This window comes from Hemicordylus capensis, chromosome 1 (genome assembly GCF_027244095.1).
Source record: "Hemicordylus capensis ecotype Gifberg chromosome 1, rHemCap1.1.pri, whole genome shotgun sequence".
Classification (NCBI taxonomy): domain Eukaryota; kingdom Metazoa; phylum Chordata; class Lepidosauria; order Squamata; family Cordylidae; genus Hemicordylus; species Hemicordylus capensis.
This window is the reverse complement of record NC_069657.1, coordinates 127,855,337-127,874,930: the sequence shown is the minus strand read 5'-3', so window position 1 is coordinate 127,874,930 and position 19,594 is coordinate 127,855,337. Positions and strand designations below refer to the sequence as shown.

At 43.7% G+C, this 19,594-nt stretch overlaps 1 protein-coding gene across 1 annotated transcript in view; it reads right to left on the bottom strand.

Moving 5' to 3' along the window:
* TRPM5 (transient receptor potential cation channel subfamily M member 5) overlaps nt 1–19,594 on the bottom strand; it is an 89,936-nt gene that overhangs the window by 40,588 nt on the left and 29,754 nt on the right. Inside the window, exons 10-12 of the mRNA XM_053247519.1 lie at nt 18,794–19,144; nt 8,993–9,124; nt 1,699–1,822 (exon numbers count right to left, since the gene is read on the bottom strand). Of these exons, the coding sequence (XP_053103494.1) occupies nt 1,699–1,822; nt 8,993–9,124; nt 18,794–19,144 (607 nt within the window). The remainder of the gene's footprint in view (nt 1–1,698; nt 1,823–8,992; nt 9,125–18,793; nt 19,145–19,594) is intronic.

Here is a 19,594-nt window from a genome sequence, read left to right as displayed (position 1 = left end):
CTCTAGCCTCTGCAACACTCCTGCCTATCCTCACTCTGCAGCCCCTGCCACAGGCTAGTGATGTCACCACCATGTTGCCAGATGGCGACATCATTAGCTCTCGCCAGTGCTGGCAGATGAGGGTGGAGGAAAAGAGGGGGGCAGGCGATTGTGGAGGCAGGTGGTGCATATCTCCCCCAGCCCTGGCCCCATATGCACTGGCTCTTTGCTGGTACCAACAAAGGTGGAGAGGGTGGGTGGGAGGGAGAATGGCCAGCTGCAGAGGCAGGCAGTGCACAGCTCCCCTTGCCCCAGTCCTGGCATCATTGGGCAGGCCATGTTCACAGATTCCAGTTGTCCAATGGCAGATCCGCCCTGAGAAGCTTTCAATATTCTCTTATTTCTAGGAAAATGACTGATTCTGTAAACCCATCTTGGAACATCAGGAAGTGTGACTGCTATCTGTGGTTTGTATTCCATGCAATTACTAGCAATGATTGCCACATGGAAGGAGGAGCAGTTTGACATTTAAGAAGAAAAAAGAAAACCTTAATCCAACCTATTGATTAAACCTGAAAGATAATTTTAAGGTTGAAAAGTTCCTGTCCACTTCTTTAAAATATCATGTTCACACACACTTCTGTGTTTCTTCATTCATTTTAGGAGGAAGTTCTCTAAGTATTTGCATTCCAACCTGAACAATAGCAGGAAATAATGCAGGTCTTGCAAGAACGTTTTCTCTTTTGTCAGTGTCTGAAAGGCTACAACGGAAAGAGCAATGGCTAGGCCAGAGGTAGGAAAGAACAGATGGGAAGCTTCCTATCTCTTAGTTGCTAATCCTATGCACATTTACTTTATTTCTGAGTAAACCTGCATTGTTAGACTCAAAGAGCTGGAAAGATGCCAACCACTGTAACACACACACACACACACACACACACACACACACACACACAGCAAAGCAGGACAATTCACACAATAGCATGTGCACTAAAGATAAGCAAGGGAGCCAGCCATATATTGCAGGAGAAGGGTCATCACCCCACCTCACCAGTAGCAAATAATAGGTTTATTCATAGGAACAGAGAAAGCTGCCTTAAACCCAGTCAGACCATTAGTTCATCTAGCTCAGTATTACCTACATGGGCTGGCAGTGGCTTCAGATTTCAGGCAGGAGTCTTCCCTGGCCCTACCTGGAGATGCCAACCTGGAGATACTAGGATCCGCTGCATGCAAAGCAGATGCTCTTCCTTTGAGCTATGGCCCCATCCCCAAAGATGGTATGCTTGGGTCTTCCATCCAGGCACTCACCACACCATGACCTGCTTAGCTTTAGCAAGTTGGTTATATCGTGTGCCCTTACACCATGCTCTGGGATTCATGCTTGTGTATTCCGGGAGGAAATGCCACTTCAGATTACAGTACAGACTATCTATATATCGACAGTATATATGATGGAGAGGATTAAGTGTAGGAAAAAGCTGGTTACACTTTTTAAAAAACAAATACACTTTTTAAAAGAACCAGTCCAATTTTTCCCAACAGCAAAGAGCCTCCTTCCCTCCAATTATCTTATGCTAAGGGTGCAGTACTGGGCAAGATTAATCAAATGTGCCCATTGCTCCTGAAATGTTGTCACCTGTGCAAGTCAGATTATGGATTTCTTTTGCTAGTTTGCCAGCAGCCCAATTCCAAGTGTCTGATACAATGTGTGCTTACCCACAGCAAGCTGCTCGTATTTTGCTTCTTTCATTCTGCAGACTACTTCAGCTTCTGTCTCCAGGTGAGACATCTCTCGGAGGATTTTACAAGCTGCCAGGGCTGCAGCTACACCTTCCTGACCCTGAAACACACAAACACAGTCACCCAGTTATTGTCTCCTGACTTTTACGAGCGAACACAGGGGAAAAAAATCTCTCCTGAAGTCCCTGCTTGCACAGTTTATTTCATTTTTATGAACTGTATGCTCAGTGGCCTCCCCCCACATAGAGCAATAAGCACCTAGCCATAGTTGCTGGAAAGAAAGACCTTACTAGGTAACAAGGGTGTCGGCAGTGGGGCAGGCGGAAAGGTCTTATAACTACAGATCACTGGCCTGACTATCTGTAGTCTTTATACCATTGACACTGGAACATAGTGGGAAGCAGCAGACTTTCTGCATGCAAGCCTGCAGATGCTCTTCCACTGAGCTGCAGGCTGCAGGCCCGTCCTCTAAGGGGAATATTTTAAAGCACTTACAAAGTCACCCATTCAAATGCAAACCAAGATGGACCCTACTTAGCAAAGGTGGAAATCCATGCTTGCTACCACAAGACCAGCTCTCCTCCCATAGCATTAAGCAATGCTAAGGAGAAACAATGAGGACCACAGGGGCCTGGGAGGTTTATGGGTGGTTTACTGCATTAGATACTATTGTATAGGGATGTGGACAAATCAGATTTTTGTGATTCAACTCGAAGTCGAATTGAATCAGCCAGATTCGATTCAAACACGAATCTGCAAACTTGAATCTGATCAAATTTGATTCGAGTTGGATTCAATTTGATTCAGATTTGGATCGGTTTTGCCCACTTCTAAAGGCCCTAGGGGCACCAAATTTGGGTGGTGGGTAGGTCCATATGGGTGCCACCTTCCATCCAGATTTGAAGGCAGTGGGGTACTTGGTTGATATTTAATGAAATTTTTAATTTTTTACTTATTTTGTGTATTTCCATCATGGGAAATAATGGGAATTCAAAGTTGCCCTATCCCTATCCCCAACATGGATCCCCAGTTTTAATTATTTTTTAAAAGCTAAGCTCTAGTCCTTGCAGAAGTGGAGTTAAGGAGTAAAATGTGTGGTATTTCAGAAGAAATGAAGGTGCGTAATTAATCCTCATAGGGATTCACTGAGGAAAAGTTATTATACTCCAAAGAATCCAAATACTTGAGAAACAGTGACCGCACATTTTGCTCCATAACTCCACTCCTACAAGGGCTAGAGCTCAGTTGTTGTTGTTTTTTAATGGAATCTGGAGGAATTAATAGGAAGAACGTGAATCTCAAATTGATTAAAACAGAATTCTGATTGAATTTGGCCAGGAGTGTCTGGACAGATTCATTTCAAACTCGAATCACCTGAATCAACTGGATTCGGATTGAATAGATTCTAATCCAAATTGATTCATACATCCCTACTATTGTATATTTTAGAGTTAACTTGTAACAGCTTTAGTTTGTCTATTTAAGAACATAACAGGAAGTCTCTAAAAAGACACGTTGCTTTAATCTGTCTATTAAATGACAACACAGTAGGCAGATATTAAAACAGAAATCAGACCAGATTCAAGCCATGTGCCCAAGGCTGAATTTCACATCTTTTACACAGAATTTTTTATCTGCTTTGGCTGCAGAATATCAGGCATTTGATCTGAAACCAGTCTGATACTTTTATTAATGCAAGTCGGCCGGGGGGGATCAGTACATTTAGAGTTTAGGGGGACAAGTATCCCTTCTTGCCTCCTTCAGGTAACTGCATCCAATAACCCTAAAATGTTTCCCATTTGAAATTAAAATCTAAACAAAGTCATTCTGAACTAGTGGATTGGATTGAAATTCCTGGCTAGCCTTGAAATCCCTGGGAAATTATGGACAAATCACATCCTTTCAGTCGAGAACAAACAGGATAAAGACTATAAACATTTTTTGGGAAAGTAATGAGCATCCTATAAATGAATGGTAATACTAAACAGGCCAGGGCCAAGAAGATAATAGTTGAAGGATAAAGGTAAAGTTGTGCCGTCAAGTCAGTGGTGACTCCTGGCACCCACAGAGCCCTGTGGTTGTCTTTGGAAGAATACAAGAGGGGGTTATCATTGCCATCTCCCATGCAGTATGAGATGATGCCTTTCAGCATCTTCCTATATCGCTGCTGCCCGATATAGAAACATACCAGTGAGGATTCAAACCGGCAACACTTGCTCCCTAGGCAAGTTGCTTCCCTGCTGCGCCACAATGGTAAACCTCAAAAGTGAAGGAGAGGTGCTTTTGTACATAAAGCTTTATGTGTGTGCTTTTAATGCAAATGTGAAATCTACATTGGCCAGAACAACATAGACTACCTATTTGTGCCCTGCATTTGTGGGAGGGGGGCAGGTGCGGGAGGCTGTACCCAGGTTCACCTTTAAATGAAGACATGTACTGTCATACATAAATGAATCATAAATGCTTCTCTGAGGGAGGGCAGGATGCCTCCTTGTCTTAAGGAGGCAATTATTAGACCTCTTCTAAAGAAGCCTGCGTTAGATCCCTCAGAGTTGAGCAATTATAGTCCAGTTTCCAATCTCCCATGGCTGGGCAAGGTAATTGAGAGGGTGGTGGCCTCTCAGCTCCAGGCGGTCTTGGAGGAAACTGATTATCTAGACCCGTTTCAAACTGGTTTTCGGGCAGGCTATGGGGTGGAGACTGCCTTGGTTGGCCTGATGGATGATCTCCAATTGGCAATGGACAGAGGAAGTGTGACTCTGTTGGTCCTCTTGGATCTCTCGGCGGCTTTCGATACTATCGACCATAGTATCCTTCTGGAACGTCTGAGGGGGTTGGGGGTGGGAGGCACTGTTTTACAGTGGTTCCGCTCCTACCTCTCGGACAGATTCCAGATGGTGTCGATTGGAGATTATTGCTCTTCAAAATCTGAGCTTAAGTATGGTGTTCCTCAAGGCTCCATACTCTCTCCAATGCTTTTAACATCTACATGAAACCACTGGGAGAGATCATCAGGGGATTTGGAGCTGGGTGTTACCAGTATGCTGATGACACCCAGATCTACTTCTCCATGTCAACTTCTTCAGGAGTTGGCATATCCTCCCTAAATGCCTGCCTGGAAGCAGTAATGGGCTGGATGAGGGAGAATAAACTGAAGCTGAATCCAGATAAGACGGAGGTACTTATTGTGTGGGGTCGGAACTCTAGAGACTATTTTGATCTGCCTGTTCTAGACGGGGTCATACTTCCCCAAAAGGAACAGGTTCGCAGTCTGGGAGTACTTTTGGATCAACGTCTCTCCTTGGTTTCTCAGGTTGAGGCGGTGGCCAGGGGTGCTTTCTATCAGCTCCGGCTGATACGCCAGCTGTGCCCGTTTCTCGAGATCAATGACCTCAAAACAGTGGTACATTTGTTGGTAACCTCCAGACTGGACTTCTGTAATGCGCTCTATGTGGGGCTGCCTTTGTACGTAGTCCAGAAACTTCAGTTGGTTCAGAATGCGGCAGCCAGGTTGGTCTCTGGGTCATCTCGGAGAGACCACATTACTCCCTTGTTGATGGAGTTACACTGGCTGCCAATATGTTTCCGGGCAAAATACAAAGTGCTAGTCATAACTTATAAAGCCCTAAACGGCTTAGGCCCTGGGTATTTAAGAGAGCGTCTTCTTCGCTATGAGCCCCACCGGCCACTGAGTTCACTTGAGGAGGTCCGTCTCCAGTTGCCACCAACTTGTTTGGTGGCTACACAGAGACGGGCCTTCTCGGCTGCTGCCCTGAGATTGTGGAATGCGCTCCCTGCTGAGATACGATCCTCCCCATCTCTGGCAATTTTCAGAAAACACCCGAACACACATCTCTTCAACCAGGCTTTCTCAGCTTTTTAAAACTTGTTTTTAAATTGTTTTGATTATTTAATTGTTGTTTTATGACGTTTTTAATTGTTAATCATTGTTTTATGTTTTATAATTTTTGTTTAATTATTAATTGATTTTAATGGTGTTTTAATGTAAACCGCCCTGAGCCTTTTGGAAGGACGGTATAAAAGTTTTAATAATAAATAATAATAAAAATAATAAATACATGTAGATTTATTTATTTTTTTATCCACTCCTGTTCACATCATCATCTCCGGACATCTCTGACACCCTCCCATGGTGTCCCTTTATTGCATGGGAAGGAAGGGCTGTTCATTGGAATAGCAGCTTTACATACGACCCAACTATTATTTGGGTTGAGTGTAGATTTGCTATTCAGACAAACAGTCCTCCACACTTAATAAAGGAGCACACTGGGAGGGCATCAGGACATTCACAAAAGATGTCACATAAGTTGTGAACTTGGTGAATCCCTCTTTTGATAATGTGTGCCAGGGAAGTATCAGCTAAATCATACCACAGAAGAATTAAAAGGGGGTGTGGCCATCATGACATCTTCCTTACAGACATCCTTACGCCCACCCGGCATATCTCTTTATCACCTGGGGAGGACTGCTCATCTGGATGCCTGCTCTATGCATGACCCAAATATTAGTAACAATGTTACAGCTGTTATTCTGTTCCAGTCTTGGTTTTTTTTTAATTGCCCAGGGAGTTTTTCACACGGGGCTTTTAAAGCCCTTTAACTCACATCTCCTCTAGAATTGAGGCGATGTGTTCACATATTGGACAGATTTACCCCGAAGCAGTGTTCCCTCTAACAGGGATATCCAGATGTTGCTCACTACAACTCCCAGCATCCACAGCTGCAATGGCCTTTGGCGGTGGATTTATGGGAGTTGTAGTCAACAACATCTGGGAATCTCTATTAGAGGGAACACTGACCCAAAGTCCCTGTGAGTTATTGGGGAACAGTTCACACACAATTCGGGTTTTTCACAGAGCATTAGAATGTAGCCCGATTTATATCCGGGGTAATAAAATCCACTATTTGTGTTGGCTTTTGGGGACAACTTCGTGTTTGCAGTAAAGCCTCCCACTAAACTTGCAGTAAAGCCTGCTGTGTGTAAAAGTCACTGGAAGTGCCCAAGCTTTACACATACACACACACACACACACACACACACACACACCACTTCCTGTCATTAATCTTCCAGCTACAATACAAAAGACACCTTTAATGAGAGGAAGCAGAACGTCTTTAGACTTTGCTCCTAAACTGTGGGGAAACCGAAATGTCAGAAGATTTCCTGCTTGGCAATTCTTTCCACCTGTGGTCAGATGGAGGGGCATCCTGTGCTGTGGCTGGTCTCAGAGAAAAGGAAGATTTTTGCTGTTTCTTTTCCATGGGGAGTTATTCACACATGGCTTCATGCCGCCATGAAGAGCAGCATCTAAGGTATCTGAAGAGCGGATCTGCTTTGCAGCAGATTCACAAAATGTTTAATTTGGGGGATTAAATTGACAGTTCACATAGCTGTCAGCTCCTCCCCACTCTCCCTGGAAGATCTTTTTCTTGTGCATTCCCATCTACTTGCTCCAGGTTTTCCTCCAACCAATCACAAATCACACCACAGAGGAAGAGGCAAGAGAGTGTTTTGTTTTGTTTGTAGTTTGACAGCTAAGAGAAGAAGGATGGCATGATAAGTTGCCAGCTGGATCAAACAGCAGGATGCTTAACCCTTGCCTTTGTGAGTGACTGCCTTGATCACCTCATGTCCCCCTCCACACACACACACACACACCTATTGGAATCAGCTCAGACAAAAAAAGGGCTCAGGTTACAACCATTCTGCATATCTAAAGCCTATGTAAAACATAGGAAGACACACATTTTGTAGTTTGTGCTTGTGTTTAACTCAGGAATTTCTCCCTCTCCCTCCCCTTCCCCTTCTGGACTCCCTCAACAGAGTTTCACCAATCTGCAACAAAACCTTTTATCAGCTTCGGCTGATGAATCAGCTACGTCCATTTCTAGAGGTGAATGACCTTAAAACAGTGGTACATATGCTGGTAACCTCCAGACTTGACTACTGTAGTGCGCTGTATGAGGGGCTGCCTTTGTATGTTGTCCGCAAACTACAATTAGTACAGAATGCGGCAGCCAGATTGGTCTCTGGGACAACATGAAGGGACCACATAGCACCAGTTTTGAAAGAACTGCACTGGCTGCCGATATGTTTCCAGGTGAAATACAAAGTGCTGGTTATTACCTATAAAGCCCTTAACGGCTTGGGACCAGGTTATTTTAGAGAGCACTTCCTTTGTCATGAACCCTCCCACCTTTTATGATCTTCTGGAGAGGTCCAGTTACGGTTGCCATCAGCTCATCTGGTGGCAACTCAGGACCAGGCTTTATCTGTGGCTGCCCCAGGGCTTTAGAATATGCTCCCTGCTGAAATAAGAGCATCTCCTTCTCTGTTTGTTTTCAGGAAGACCCTCAAGACTTTCCTGTTCTCTCAAGCTTTTAATTAAAATTTAATAATTTTAATAATTTGTTTCATATTGTTTTTATTGTGTTTTACGTATTTTAACCTGTGATCTTAATGTTGGCATCTGTATACTGTCTAGAGATTTACATATCAGGTGGTATAAAAATATGATGAATAAAAATAAATAACACCTCCCCCCACCCCAGGGCTTGCAATAGCAAATCACTTAGAGCAGACCATACACAAAACAGCTGTCAAACTTCCCTTCACTGAGTTTTGAAAAATGCCCATTTACTGGCATGACCACCCCAAACATAACAGAGAAACTGTGGGGCAATGCAGAAGCCCCAGTTTCCCCCCTAAAAAAAGAGGATATTTTAAAAGCCGGACATATTTCAGATTAAGCCAGAATGTGCAATCTCCACATTCAGACAGTCCTGTCTGTCCTGGTCCCTGATAGCCCACAGGGACCTTGGGGTAAATCCAGCTAATATGTGGACTGGCACACTCCAATCCAGAGTGGATTAGAAATAAAAGCCCTGTCGATAAAGCCTCCTGGATGACATTTGCCCCTTCAGTCCCTCCTGGTATCCATGGCTTGTGTCTGGTCCCAGACATATGGGGAACAAGGGAAGTACACAAGGAGCCCATGTGCCTCCCCAAGCAAGTGTCTGTATCTCACACTTTGCAGGCTATGGCATTGGGCAGAAAAGATACTTGCTGGGCCACACCAGGGAGCACCCAGGTTGGATTGGGGCCAAAGCACTGGGAGAGGAGGTTTAACGCTTTTCCAGTCCGAATCTCTCTCCCCGCTCCCTACCCACCAAGCTTCTATTTGCCCTGCAGAAGAAAACTTGCAGGAAATATACATTTGAAGAACCTAGCATTGCATTGTGAAGCTTACCATTGTCCAGAAGTAGTATGCCATCTTGTGCCGATTTTGAAGTACTGCCCATAAAAACAAATCTCTCCAAGGATTTTCACTTTTCTGATCCATATCCAAAGGGATGGGTAACCTTTTTGCACTTATCTTATCCTAAACAAACACAGACAGACAAACAGACAAGCAAACAGACAAACTGTATTTATCTGGAAGGTCTATAGCTGGATCTTTCTATATGCAGATAAGCATTATCCTTTCAATAAAGTAAGGTTGACAGAATCCTCCCCCCACCCCCGCAAAAAAAAATTTAAAAAGAGGCATGACACACTATCTCCAGCCACCTAATGGTGCTGTGGGGAAATGAGTGGATTAGCAAGCCAGAGGTTGCCAGTTCGAATCCCGCTGGTATATTTCCCAGACCTATATTGGGCAGCAGTGATAAAGGAAGATGCTGGAAGGCCTCATCTCATAATGCGTGGGAGATGGCAACGGTAAACTCCTCTTGTAGTCTACTAAAGAAAACCTCAGGGCTCTGTGGTTGCCAGGAGTCGACACCAACTCAACAGCGGCACACTTTACCTTTACCCGACTCCTTCAGTTATCCTTCATGATATCCAACATCCATGTCAAACCTTCCTCCCACCAACAGCGGTGATTTCCTCTACATTTCAAAACAGAAGGCAGCTGTGCACATTTAAAGGGAGATGCAGACAGACTTGCCACATCCAGTAAAGTGAGCTGGGAGCATACATCATAGCAAATACAGAGCTGTTGATCAGGATCCCTAAGGGGTGCCATTTTCTCTTCCATGCAGTTGCTGTTATGATTTACAACAGGTGGAAGGAAGATCCTTTAGCAAGGGTTCCCAACCTTGGGTCCCCAGCTGTTGTTGCAGTACAACTCCCATCTTCCCCAGGCACTGTCGTCTCTGGCTGGGGATGATGGGAGTTGCAGTCCAACAACATCAGGGGACCTGAGGCTGGGAACCCCTGCTTTAAAATAAAAGGTGTCCCTAAAATTCAGGAATATCTGCCAAAACTCTATGCCTATATGTTTTATATTGCTTCATACTTGTATACAGATCAATTTCATTCCCCCAAAGTGTCTGGACTCTGGATGAGCATTTGCACTGCACTTCTATTTGTACTGGTTGCAAGACTCAAACTTCTAAATATTTATTTATCTAAGATGTACCCGTAGTTAATCCATGTGTGGCAGCTCTCACAAGAGTTCAGGAGCAGCTGCCGATTAGCCACGGGGATGGGGGAGAAAATGGCGATGGTGGCAGCAGCTGGCGGGTGGTGGAGAGGGCAGCGCAGCCTCCCTCTCTGGCCCACCTGCTGGCCAAAGGGCAGGAGCTTCGGCGGTGGGGGGGAGAGAAGATGATGGCGGCGGGCGGTGGAGCGGGCGGTTCAGCCTCCCTCTCTGGCCCACCTGCTGGCCACAAGGCAGGAGCACCAGGGGTAGGAGTGCCATGGGGGGGCAACGGGGGGGGAGTGGGGGAGAACTAGAGGCGCAGATGCTCTGTGCCCAGCCCAGCTAGTTTTGCATCAATCACTGACGCTCAGCAGGCATCCTAATTTTCTTTTCAAGGGGCTCCACTGGTGCTGGGAAAAGCACAGCATTGCACACCGGTGAATAATCCAGACAGTCGCTCTGGCATCACGCAGAAGCCATTGGTGGGAACTGTGTGGTTATTCGGCTTAAGCCATTTAGCCCTGAATAGTTGTAAAGGCTTATCTCACAGCTTCCTTAAGTAAGTCTCTTGGATTTTTTTTCCTCAGCGGGTTTTTTTTGGGGGGGGGGGGTTGGCAGGACCATGACATAATGTATTCACTGTGGTTACTGAATTCAGGGTCGCTATATCCTGGATACAGACTAATATTTTTAATTTTAATATGATTTAAATGATTTTGGCTTTTAATTGTTTTATTCTGTGTTTCTGATTTTAATGTAAACTGCTCTGAGCCACTTTAGGAAGCGTGGTATATAAACTGAATGAATGAATGAATGAATGAATAGGTACAAGAACACCCTGTATGAGTTGGAGCTGCAGTGAACCACCTGACCCTAATTTTGATTACATCAGATTCTATTTAGTGTTGGCAAAAAGGTGCACTTTTCAACACGCACTAATTAATGTTTCATTAAAATTCAAGCAAGTCTTCACAAGGCCTAGCATGTAAAGGCAAAAACATAAATTCAGCTTTACTGCAAACACCACAAAGAGTCTTGTAGCATCTTAAAGACTTAGCCTGACATACATTTTCATGGACTTCAAAAGCTTATGCTGAAATAAATACGATAGTCTTTAAGGCGCTACAAGACCCTTTGCTATTTTTGCAACACAAAACATAGGCATAGGATTGGGGACATGTATCACCCAACATTAGTAACACCACAGGGAAATATTATCAGGTACTCTACACATGGTGGTCTGTGAGTGCAGGTCTTGGGATGCCATGACACCCACTACCAAGCATTCAAATCAACATGATATGACTCAGGCTTACACCATACATGCATATGCCTTGGTCAAACATTGCTTCCAGTAATGCTGGGCATGTTCTACCCACATTGCTTCCAGTAATGCTGGGCATGTTCTACCCTGAGACCAGGATTTGTATCCCTTCTTTGCATGGAGGATATTATCACAATTCTTCATTTCTGACCCAGCCCCAGACTCTGAAGAAATATACAATACAAAATGCGGAAAATGAATTAGTCTACTAAGTCACCCGCCCGCAAAAGAATCTGTGGCTTAGTACGAGTTATAGCTCACACCGATCAGGCCAGCTCTCATTTAGCCCTGAGCTGCCTGCACTAGGGTTTGGTTCAAAGCTATTGCTTTTGATCTTGTGGCAGTTATGTTGATGTACACTTGTTCTTTCACTGGGTTTGGATACACGTCAAACATCAGCTCCTTAGGAAATAACCGAGGAAGTTGGAGATCCACATGGAATGTGTCCCTCCATTCTTCTGAGCATTATGAGGGGCAGATGTTCTTAACTGAGCAGCAGTGGCAGTACCTAAAGGTAGTGCAAACTTTGCTTCCCACACTGAAGTACATCCTGCCATGGGGAAATTCTAGAGTGCAGTGGAATTGGACTTTTGGGCCCTGGCCACCATTGTATCGATTGTATTTTGAGATATTTAATCCACTTAAGTAAATCTTGCTACTGCTGGAGCTGACAAGATTGCTGCTGTCTTTGGCTTCCATCCATACTTTAAGACCTTTCTTTGGAATAAATCATGCTGCTATTACATTGCCTTGCAAATGACATTTTTACTAAAGTTTTGAGGCATGGAAGACATATTGGACTTCAATTGTAATAACACTTTCCCTATCTGAGCCTTCCTTACGTTTGTAATTCATTTCAAGGTACTTAAAAGGGGGGGGGGGAAGAGGGGGGAAATAAATGATTTTTTAGAAGAAACAGCTTGGGTTTTGCCTAAAGCAGGGCAGTAAGACCCAAATTATCCAGTGGGGGCTAAGTTCTCCATCCAGAGACTGCATCCATAGTTTTTCAGTTCCACCTCAATCAGTACATGAGGTGGTTTGAATGGCAAGCTGGTTTGAATGGGGCCATTTCAACAGCAGTTCTCTATTTGTTATCATACCAGCAGCCTACCTTTGGTGGCTTCTTGGCCCCTGAAATTGAAATTCTTTGGAATACTATGGGCCATATTGGGGATCAGACTCTGGTTTTTTTTATTATTATTATTATTATTATTTATTTATTTATTTATTTATTTATTTACACAGTCAGACAGCTGTTATTGACTGTTTTGTTTTATCCAGACATTGAGTCCTTCGCAAGGACCTGGGATTGCTGAATTTTATTATCAATGTTGTTGCTGTTATTATATATATCGTCGCAGAATATAGGCTGTTCCCAGTAAAGTTGCTTTTTGTAATTGGCTGATGGTGATTTCTGTGGCCCCTATGGTGTTGAGGTGCTCTTCAAGGTCTTTTGGAACTGCACCCAGGGCGCCAATTACCACTGGGATTATTTTGGTCTTTTTCTGCCACAGCCTTTCAATTTCAATTTGTAGATCTTTGTATTTGGTGATTTTTTCTATTTCTTTTTCTTCTATTCTGCTACCCCCTGGTATTGCTGTGTCGATTATTTTGACTTGTTTTTCTTTCTTCTCAACTACAGTTACATCTGGTGTATTGTGTGGCAGATGTTTGTCTGTTCGTAGCTGGAAGTCCCATAATATTTTTACATCTTCATTTTCTACAACATTTTCAATTTTATGGTCCCACCAATGTTTGGCTACAGGTAGCTTGTATTTTTTTACAGATGTTCCAGTGTATCATCCCTGCTACCTTGTCATGTCTTTGTTTGTAGTCAGTCTGTGCAATCTTTTTACAACAGCTGATTAGGTGGTCCACTGTTTCATCTGATTCTTTACAAAGGCGCACTTGCTGTTTGTTGTTGACTTTTCCACTTTGGCTCTTATTGCATTTGTTCTTAGTGCCTGTTCTTGTGCAGCCAGTAGTAAACCCTCTGTTTCTTTCTTCAAGTTGCCATTCTTAATCCATTGCCAGGTCTTGGTGATGTCTGATTTTCCACTTATATTGTGCAAATATTGACATTGCAGGGGCTTATTTCTCCATTTTTCTGCTCGGTTCTTGACTTGTTCTTTCTTGTAGGCCTGCTTTGTTTCAATGGTGTTGAATAATTTCGCATTATTGACCATTTTAAGTGCATCTTCTTCACTGTCCTTGATATATTCTTCAAGGCCTCTTTTCTCCTCCTCTACTGTTTGATGGACTTGCAGCATTCCTCTTCCAGCTGAGCTGCGAGGGAGGTATAGCCTATCTACATCACTGCAGGGGAGCAGACGCGTAACCAGGGCAGGGCAGACAGGGCACGTGCCCTAGGCAACAGCTGACTGGGGGCGCAATGTGCCTGCCATGCCCCGCCCCCAAGCAACACAATTTTTTTAAAAAAATTCCCCCATTCAATCCCAGTGGGCGCCACTGGGCAGGACCGCTGCTGCTCACCACTGCTGCTGCCGAGCCACAGCCTGCAACCTCCCGCCACACACAGGCACAACTCACAAGTTGCGAGATCTCTGGGCAAGTGGCTCTGGTGGGCAGGCACTCTCCCATTGGCTGGTGCCTGGTGGAGAGCGTACACGGCGCCCCCGCGCCAGAATCAAGGCATGCCTGCACTCAGGAGATGACCATGTGGGTAAGAGAGACAGAGAGAGACTAGCAGCTTGCTGTGCTCGCTACGTGCTGCTGTGTCCTCTGTGTAGAAAAGCTTAACCTGCTGCTATGTGGCTGCTTTGAGTCTTCTTCCTCTTCCCCACCTCCCTCCAAGGAGCCCAGGGGGTGTATATGCTCCTCTCCCCCCGCCCCATTACTGTTATCAGAAGTCCCTCTGGATTGAGTGCTTGCTCCCAAGTAAGTGTGTTCAGGCTTTCAGCGTGAGACACAGCAAAGTTTTACTGCTGCCTTCCAAAAGTGTCCCTCTTCTGCCTGAGCAAGCGACAAGCAGCACATTTCAGTTTTTAGCCCGTTCCCTGGGGAGCTTTTTAATTCAAAAACCAAAGTGGGTGGGGGGATGCAGAGAGATAATTTTCTCTTTCTCCTTTTGCTAAATGACTTCAATTAACAACGTAGCCGGCTGCTCTGAAACGGGAGACGCCTGGCAGGCTTTCCCATTTTTATTTATTTATTTATTTATTTTTAAATCTCATTCACTGTGTGAATTCACTTGGCGGGCTGATTTGGTGAATGAAAAGTGGAACTTTTTTGTTAACTAATGAACCACTTTAGACCATCCACGGTTAGTAGATATTGATAATTGAAAGGTTTTATTCTTTAACGTGCATTCTCTCTCTTTTAGTAAACTTTATATTTGGGACAACAATCCATTAACAATCCTCTCTTGTTTCTCATATCATTTCCTTGTTGCTTTTTCAAAAGTTCCTAGCATTGCTAAACTTGCTTCTTTGCTTGAGGTGGGCAGAAATGCAAATCTCTTTATGCAGATTCTGCAGGTAGAGTCTGAAAGGGCTTAGAGTGGGAAGAGTATCAAAACACAAGAGTGGCTTTTACATATATATAGCTCCCCTTCCCCCCTGCATCTCTGCTAGTACCCGAATGACTAAACTTGCACTGAAGTCTTTGCTCTCCACTTAGGTATGTTTGTCAGCCACAAGTAAGGAGCAGGGGCGAAACTATAATAGGGCAAGGGGAGACAGTTGTCTGGGGGCCCGCTGCCTTGGAGGGCCCCCCAGAGGCAAATCACATGACTGACTCCCCCAGCTGCACACCCGCCCGGCTTCCTTCAGTTGTATTTATCCTGCGAAACTGATGTGAGTGTTAAGACCTGGAGCTACCAGAACCAGAACAGCATCTCTTTCTCTAGTACCATCAAATGACTTGCATTGTCCACAATTTACAAAACCTTGTGGGGGCCCATTTAAAATCTTGTCTCTGGGCCCACTCCAACCTTGCTACGCCCCTGGTAAGGAGCATATTTCTAGATAACTCTGCAATTTTGTCGTGTGGAAGGTTTCATTTGTCAAGTGCACAATACACCATCGTTCTTCTAGGCTCTCTCTCACGCTCTCTCTCTATCTCTCTCTCTCTGAGATGTGCTTGCAGCACATATGTATAGCTATAAATTATATACAGTAATTGCATTAAAAAACAACAAAAATTCCAAGGTCTCCCCCATCCTCTCTAAAAAAAAAACCCATTACCTTGTGTGTTTTCTTTTTACATCTTTATATTCTTGGAAATTCAGTTGTTTAAATATTGGTTGCTTTAGAGATAGAGAGGATAAAGAATTGTGCAGGATGTGGGAATATGTTAAGTTGTGTGTTGAAATATTTCTGCTAATCCTTATCTGCATGAATATGCTTGTTTTATATTATTACATTTCTGTGAGTTCAGTTGCTGTTTGTGCCCTCAAGAACCCATGAGTGCCGTGTTGTGTATGTATGCAGGGGGGAAGATGCTTGACTTCCCAGTCAGTGTACACAGGATTGCAGTTTTATTATAAAAGGTCAGTCTAGCTCAGTATTGTCTACACTGACTAGCTGCAGCTTTCCCAAGGTTTCATGCAGGAGCCTTTTCCCCTCCTACCTGGAGATGCCAAGGACTGAATCTGGGACATTCTCCATGCAAAACAGCCGCTCTTCCCAGAGTGGCCCCATCCCCTAAGGGAATATCTTACTGTACTCGTATGTATGTATGTATGTATTTTATTTCTATACCACCCTTCCAAAAATGGCTCAGGGCAGTTTACATTAGGGAGAGAGGCTACATTACATGTAGCCTCCTATTTAAACACAAACCAGGGTGAACCCTGCTTAGCAAAGTGAACAATTCATGCTGGCTACCACAAGACCAGCTTTCCTCCTCCAGACCAGCTCTCCTCCTACTTGAAAAGGGGCTTGGACAAATTCATGGAGGAAAGGTCTATCAATGGCTACTAGTCAGGTGGTTATAGGGCACCTCCAGCCTAAGAGGCAAGATGCCTCTAAATACCAGTTGCAGGGGAGGAAAGCAGGAGAGAGGGCATGCCCTCACCTATTGCCCATGGGCTTCTCAGGGGCATCTGGTGGGCCACTGTGTGACGCAGGATGCTGGACTAGATAGGCCTTGGGCCTGATCCAGCAGGGCTGTTCTTATGTTCTTATATTCTTAACTTGTACAGCTGGGACAGCATCTGAGAGAGTGTTTGTTTCTGCCCTCTCCACAAGTATATTTGCCTTGGGGCTTGCCAGAGGTTTGAGCTTTTGGTGCAAGACAAAGGACTGTCAGTTTTTGGCTCTTGCCTGTGGTGTGAAGTCTGTGAGCAGTGGCAGTAAGATATCTTCAGTGTCCATCAGTAATTTTGAATTTTAGAAGTAGAAAACGTGGCTTTAAAAAATAATAATAATGGTTTGTTCAGGGGCGCAATTTTAGTGTTTGCCCTAGGCGCTATTTTCCCTAGATACGCCTCTGGTGCAGAATATGATTGATGGTCATGATTTTCCTGGTCTTATGATCTAGCGTCTCTAGCTCTGCCTGGGTCCAGTCTATTATTCCTGCAGTGTATCTGATAACAGGTATAGCCCAGGTGTTTATGGCTTGTATGGTGTTCCCGCCATTGAGTTTGGACTTGACGATTTTTCTAACTCTCCTGATGTATTCACTTCCAATTTTTCTTTTAACTTCAGTGTGTGCAATGTTATCAGCCTGGAGAATGCCCAAGTATTTGTAATGTTCTTTCTCTTCCAGGTTCTTGATCTTGCTTCCATTGGGCAGTTCTATTCCTTCTGTTTTTCTTATTTTTCCTCTGTTCATTATTAATGCAGCACACTTGTCTAGTCCAAACTCCAGTGCTATATAGCTACTGAATATACGGATAGTGTTTAGCAGTGAGTCAATTTCTGACTGGGACTTTCCATACAACTTCAGATCGTCCATATACAGCAGATGGTTTATTTTACTGGATGTTTTAGATGTTTGGTATCCGAGGCCTGTTTGTAGTATTTGTGAAAGTGGAGTCATGGCGATTACAAACAACAGAGGGGATAGTGGAAAATACCCCTTGGAAAATACCTCTTCTAATGCTAACCTGTCCAAGTGTCTCGCCATTGATTGTTAACTGTGTACTCCACATGCTCATTGCTTTTTTTTATAAATATCTGAATGTTTTTGCTGACACCAGTTGTTTCTAAACATTTTAGTATCCATGTGTGAGGCAATGAGTCGAAGGCTTTCTTGTAGTCAATCCATGCAACACTTAGATTTGTTTTTCTTCTCTTGCAGTTTTCTAAAATCATTTTGTCAATCAGCAGCCGGTCTTTTGTGCCTCTGGTGTTTGGGCAATTTCCTTTCTGTTCAACTGGAAGCTGTTTGTGTGGCATCACTTCATCCGCTATTATTCCAGTTAATAATTTGAACATGGTTGGCAGGCAGGTTATCAGTCTACAATTACTTGGAACTGCACCTTTCGCTGGGTCTTTCATGATGAGATGAGTTTTCCCAGTTGTTAGCCATTGTTCAATATCATCTCCTTGCAAAATGTGATTGAGCTGTTTTGATAGTTGTTTATGAAGGCTTGTTAGGTGTTTAAGCTAAAAGCCATGCAGTTCATCGTCTCCTGGTGCAGTCCATTTTTTATAATTTTCTTTGCTCTTTCACTTATTAATTCTGGTGTTATTATTAGATCTTGCATTTGTTGGTTACATTTTTGACCTCTTTCACCCAGCCTGCTTTTTTATTATAGTCTATTGGATTGTCCCATAATTTCCCCCAGAATTGCACTGTGGGAAATTGCACCTAAAGAGCACCTCAACACCACAGTGGCCACAGAAATCACCATCAGCCTATTATCATTATTATTATTATTATTATTATTATTATTATTATTAAACCCATCACAGGATTTGCACATAATATGGAGATTTTTTAAAAGGGGGGAAATTAAAGGACACAAAGGAATTAGGAAATAAAAATACAAACAGAACTATCTGACTAACATAATGAGTTTACCATAGCCAATTATTATTACTATTATTATTACTATTACTATAATTATTTTTTATTATTCTTGCTACACAGTCAGACATCATCATCATCATCATCATTATTATCATCATCATTTATATTCTCCCTTTCAATATGTAACTTCTTCACAAGGTGGCTGACACAAAATGAGCATTTATACCACTATAACCTAAAAGAAATTAACCAAAGAAATGAAACTAAAATAGCAAAGCACAGCAGTTCAAAAAATAAAATTAAAATATAGCAATAAAAGAGCACAGCTTTCCTGGTTTAAGATATACATTTCCTAAACTTACAGCTTTCTTCTTACATCCAGATTTAAAGTCTTGGTAGAAGCCTCTGCAAGCATCATGTAGAAAATCCTTCAGTACCCTAGAAACTTCATGGAGAGTGAAGAGTGGGCATGTATCCATCACTTCCTTGTGCTGCTGGCCACTCATCCCTGCTAAAGTGAGCCTATTTTCTTCATGTTTCTTAAGCAGAAGTGTGTAGAGAAGACACTTTGGAGAGACGGTACAGTACAGCCTCTGAAGTCGGTTGTATGTCAGGAAGTCATATATGTTGGCCCCATTATCAATAAACAACTTGACAAATTCTGGCTTGTCATTCACCAGGGCATCCATCATCACTTCCTCAAGGTCACATGACTGAGGAATGTAAGAGAGAGAAAAATTTCAATGGAAGTAGCAGCTGGTAAAACTTGAATCATGCCATCCTTTCTGACATGACATCAGGGCTGGCCCACTAATTAGACCAGCAGCTGCCTCAGATGGGGGGATTGATAGAGGCAGCAGACAGCCTGCCAGTTTGCTCTTCCCACCAGCCTGCCACCTCCTGGAGCCCCTCCATTATCTGGAGATAGCACAAATTCTCCCGCTGCTACTCTCTTCCTATCTCCTCTGGCATTTTTGAAAGCCAGAGAAGAAGAGGAGATGAGGAGAAGGAGAAGATCAGCAGTGGCTGCTGCTCCAATGCAAAGAAAGACAAGGGAGAGAGGGAGGGAGTGGAAAGGACCAGCCTGGGAAGTGAGGGGAGAATCAGGAGAAGTGTGGCATTCTCTGTGTACCATTTGAGTGGTGGGGATGAAAGGTCAAGGG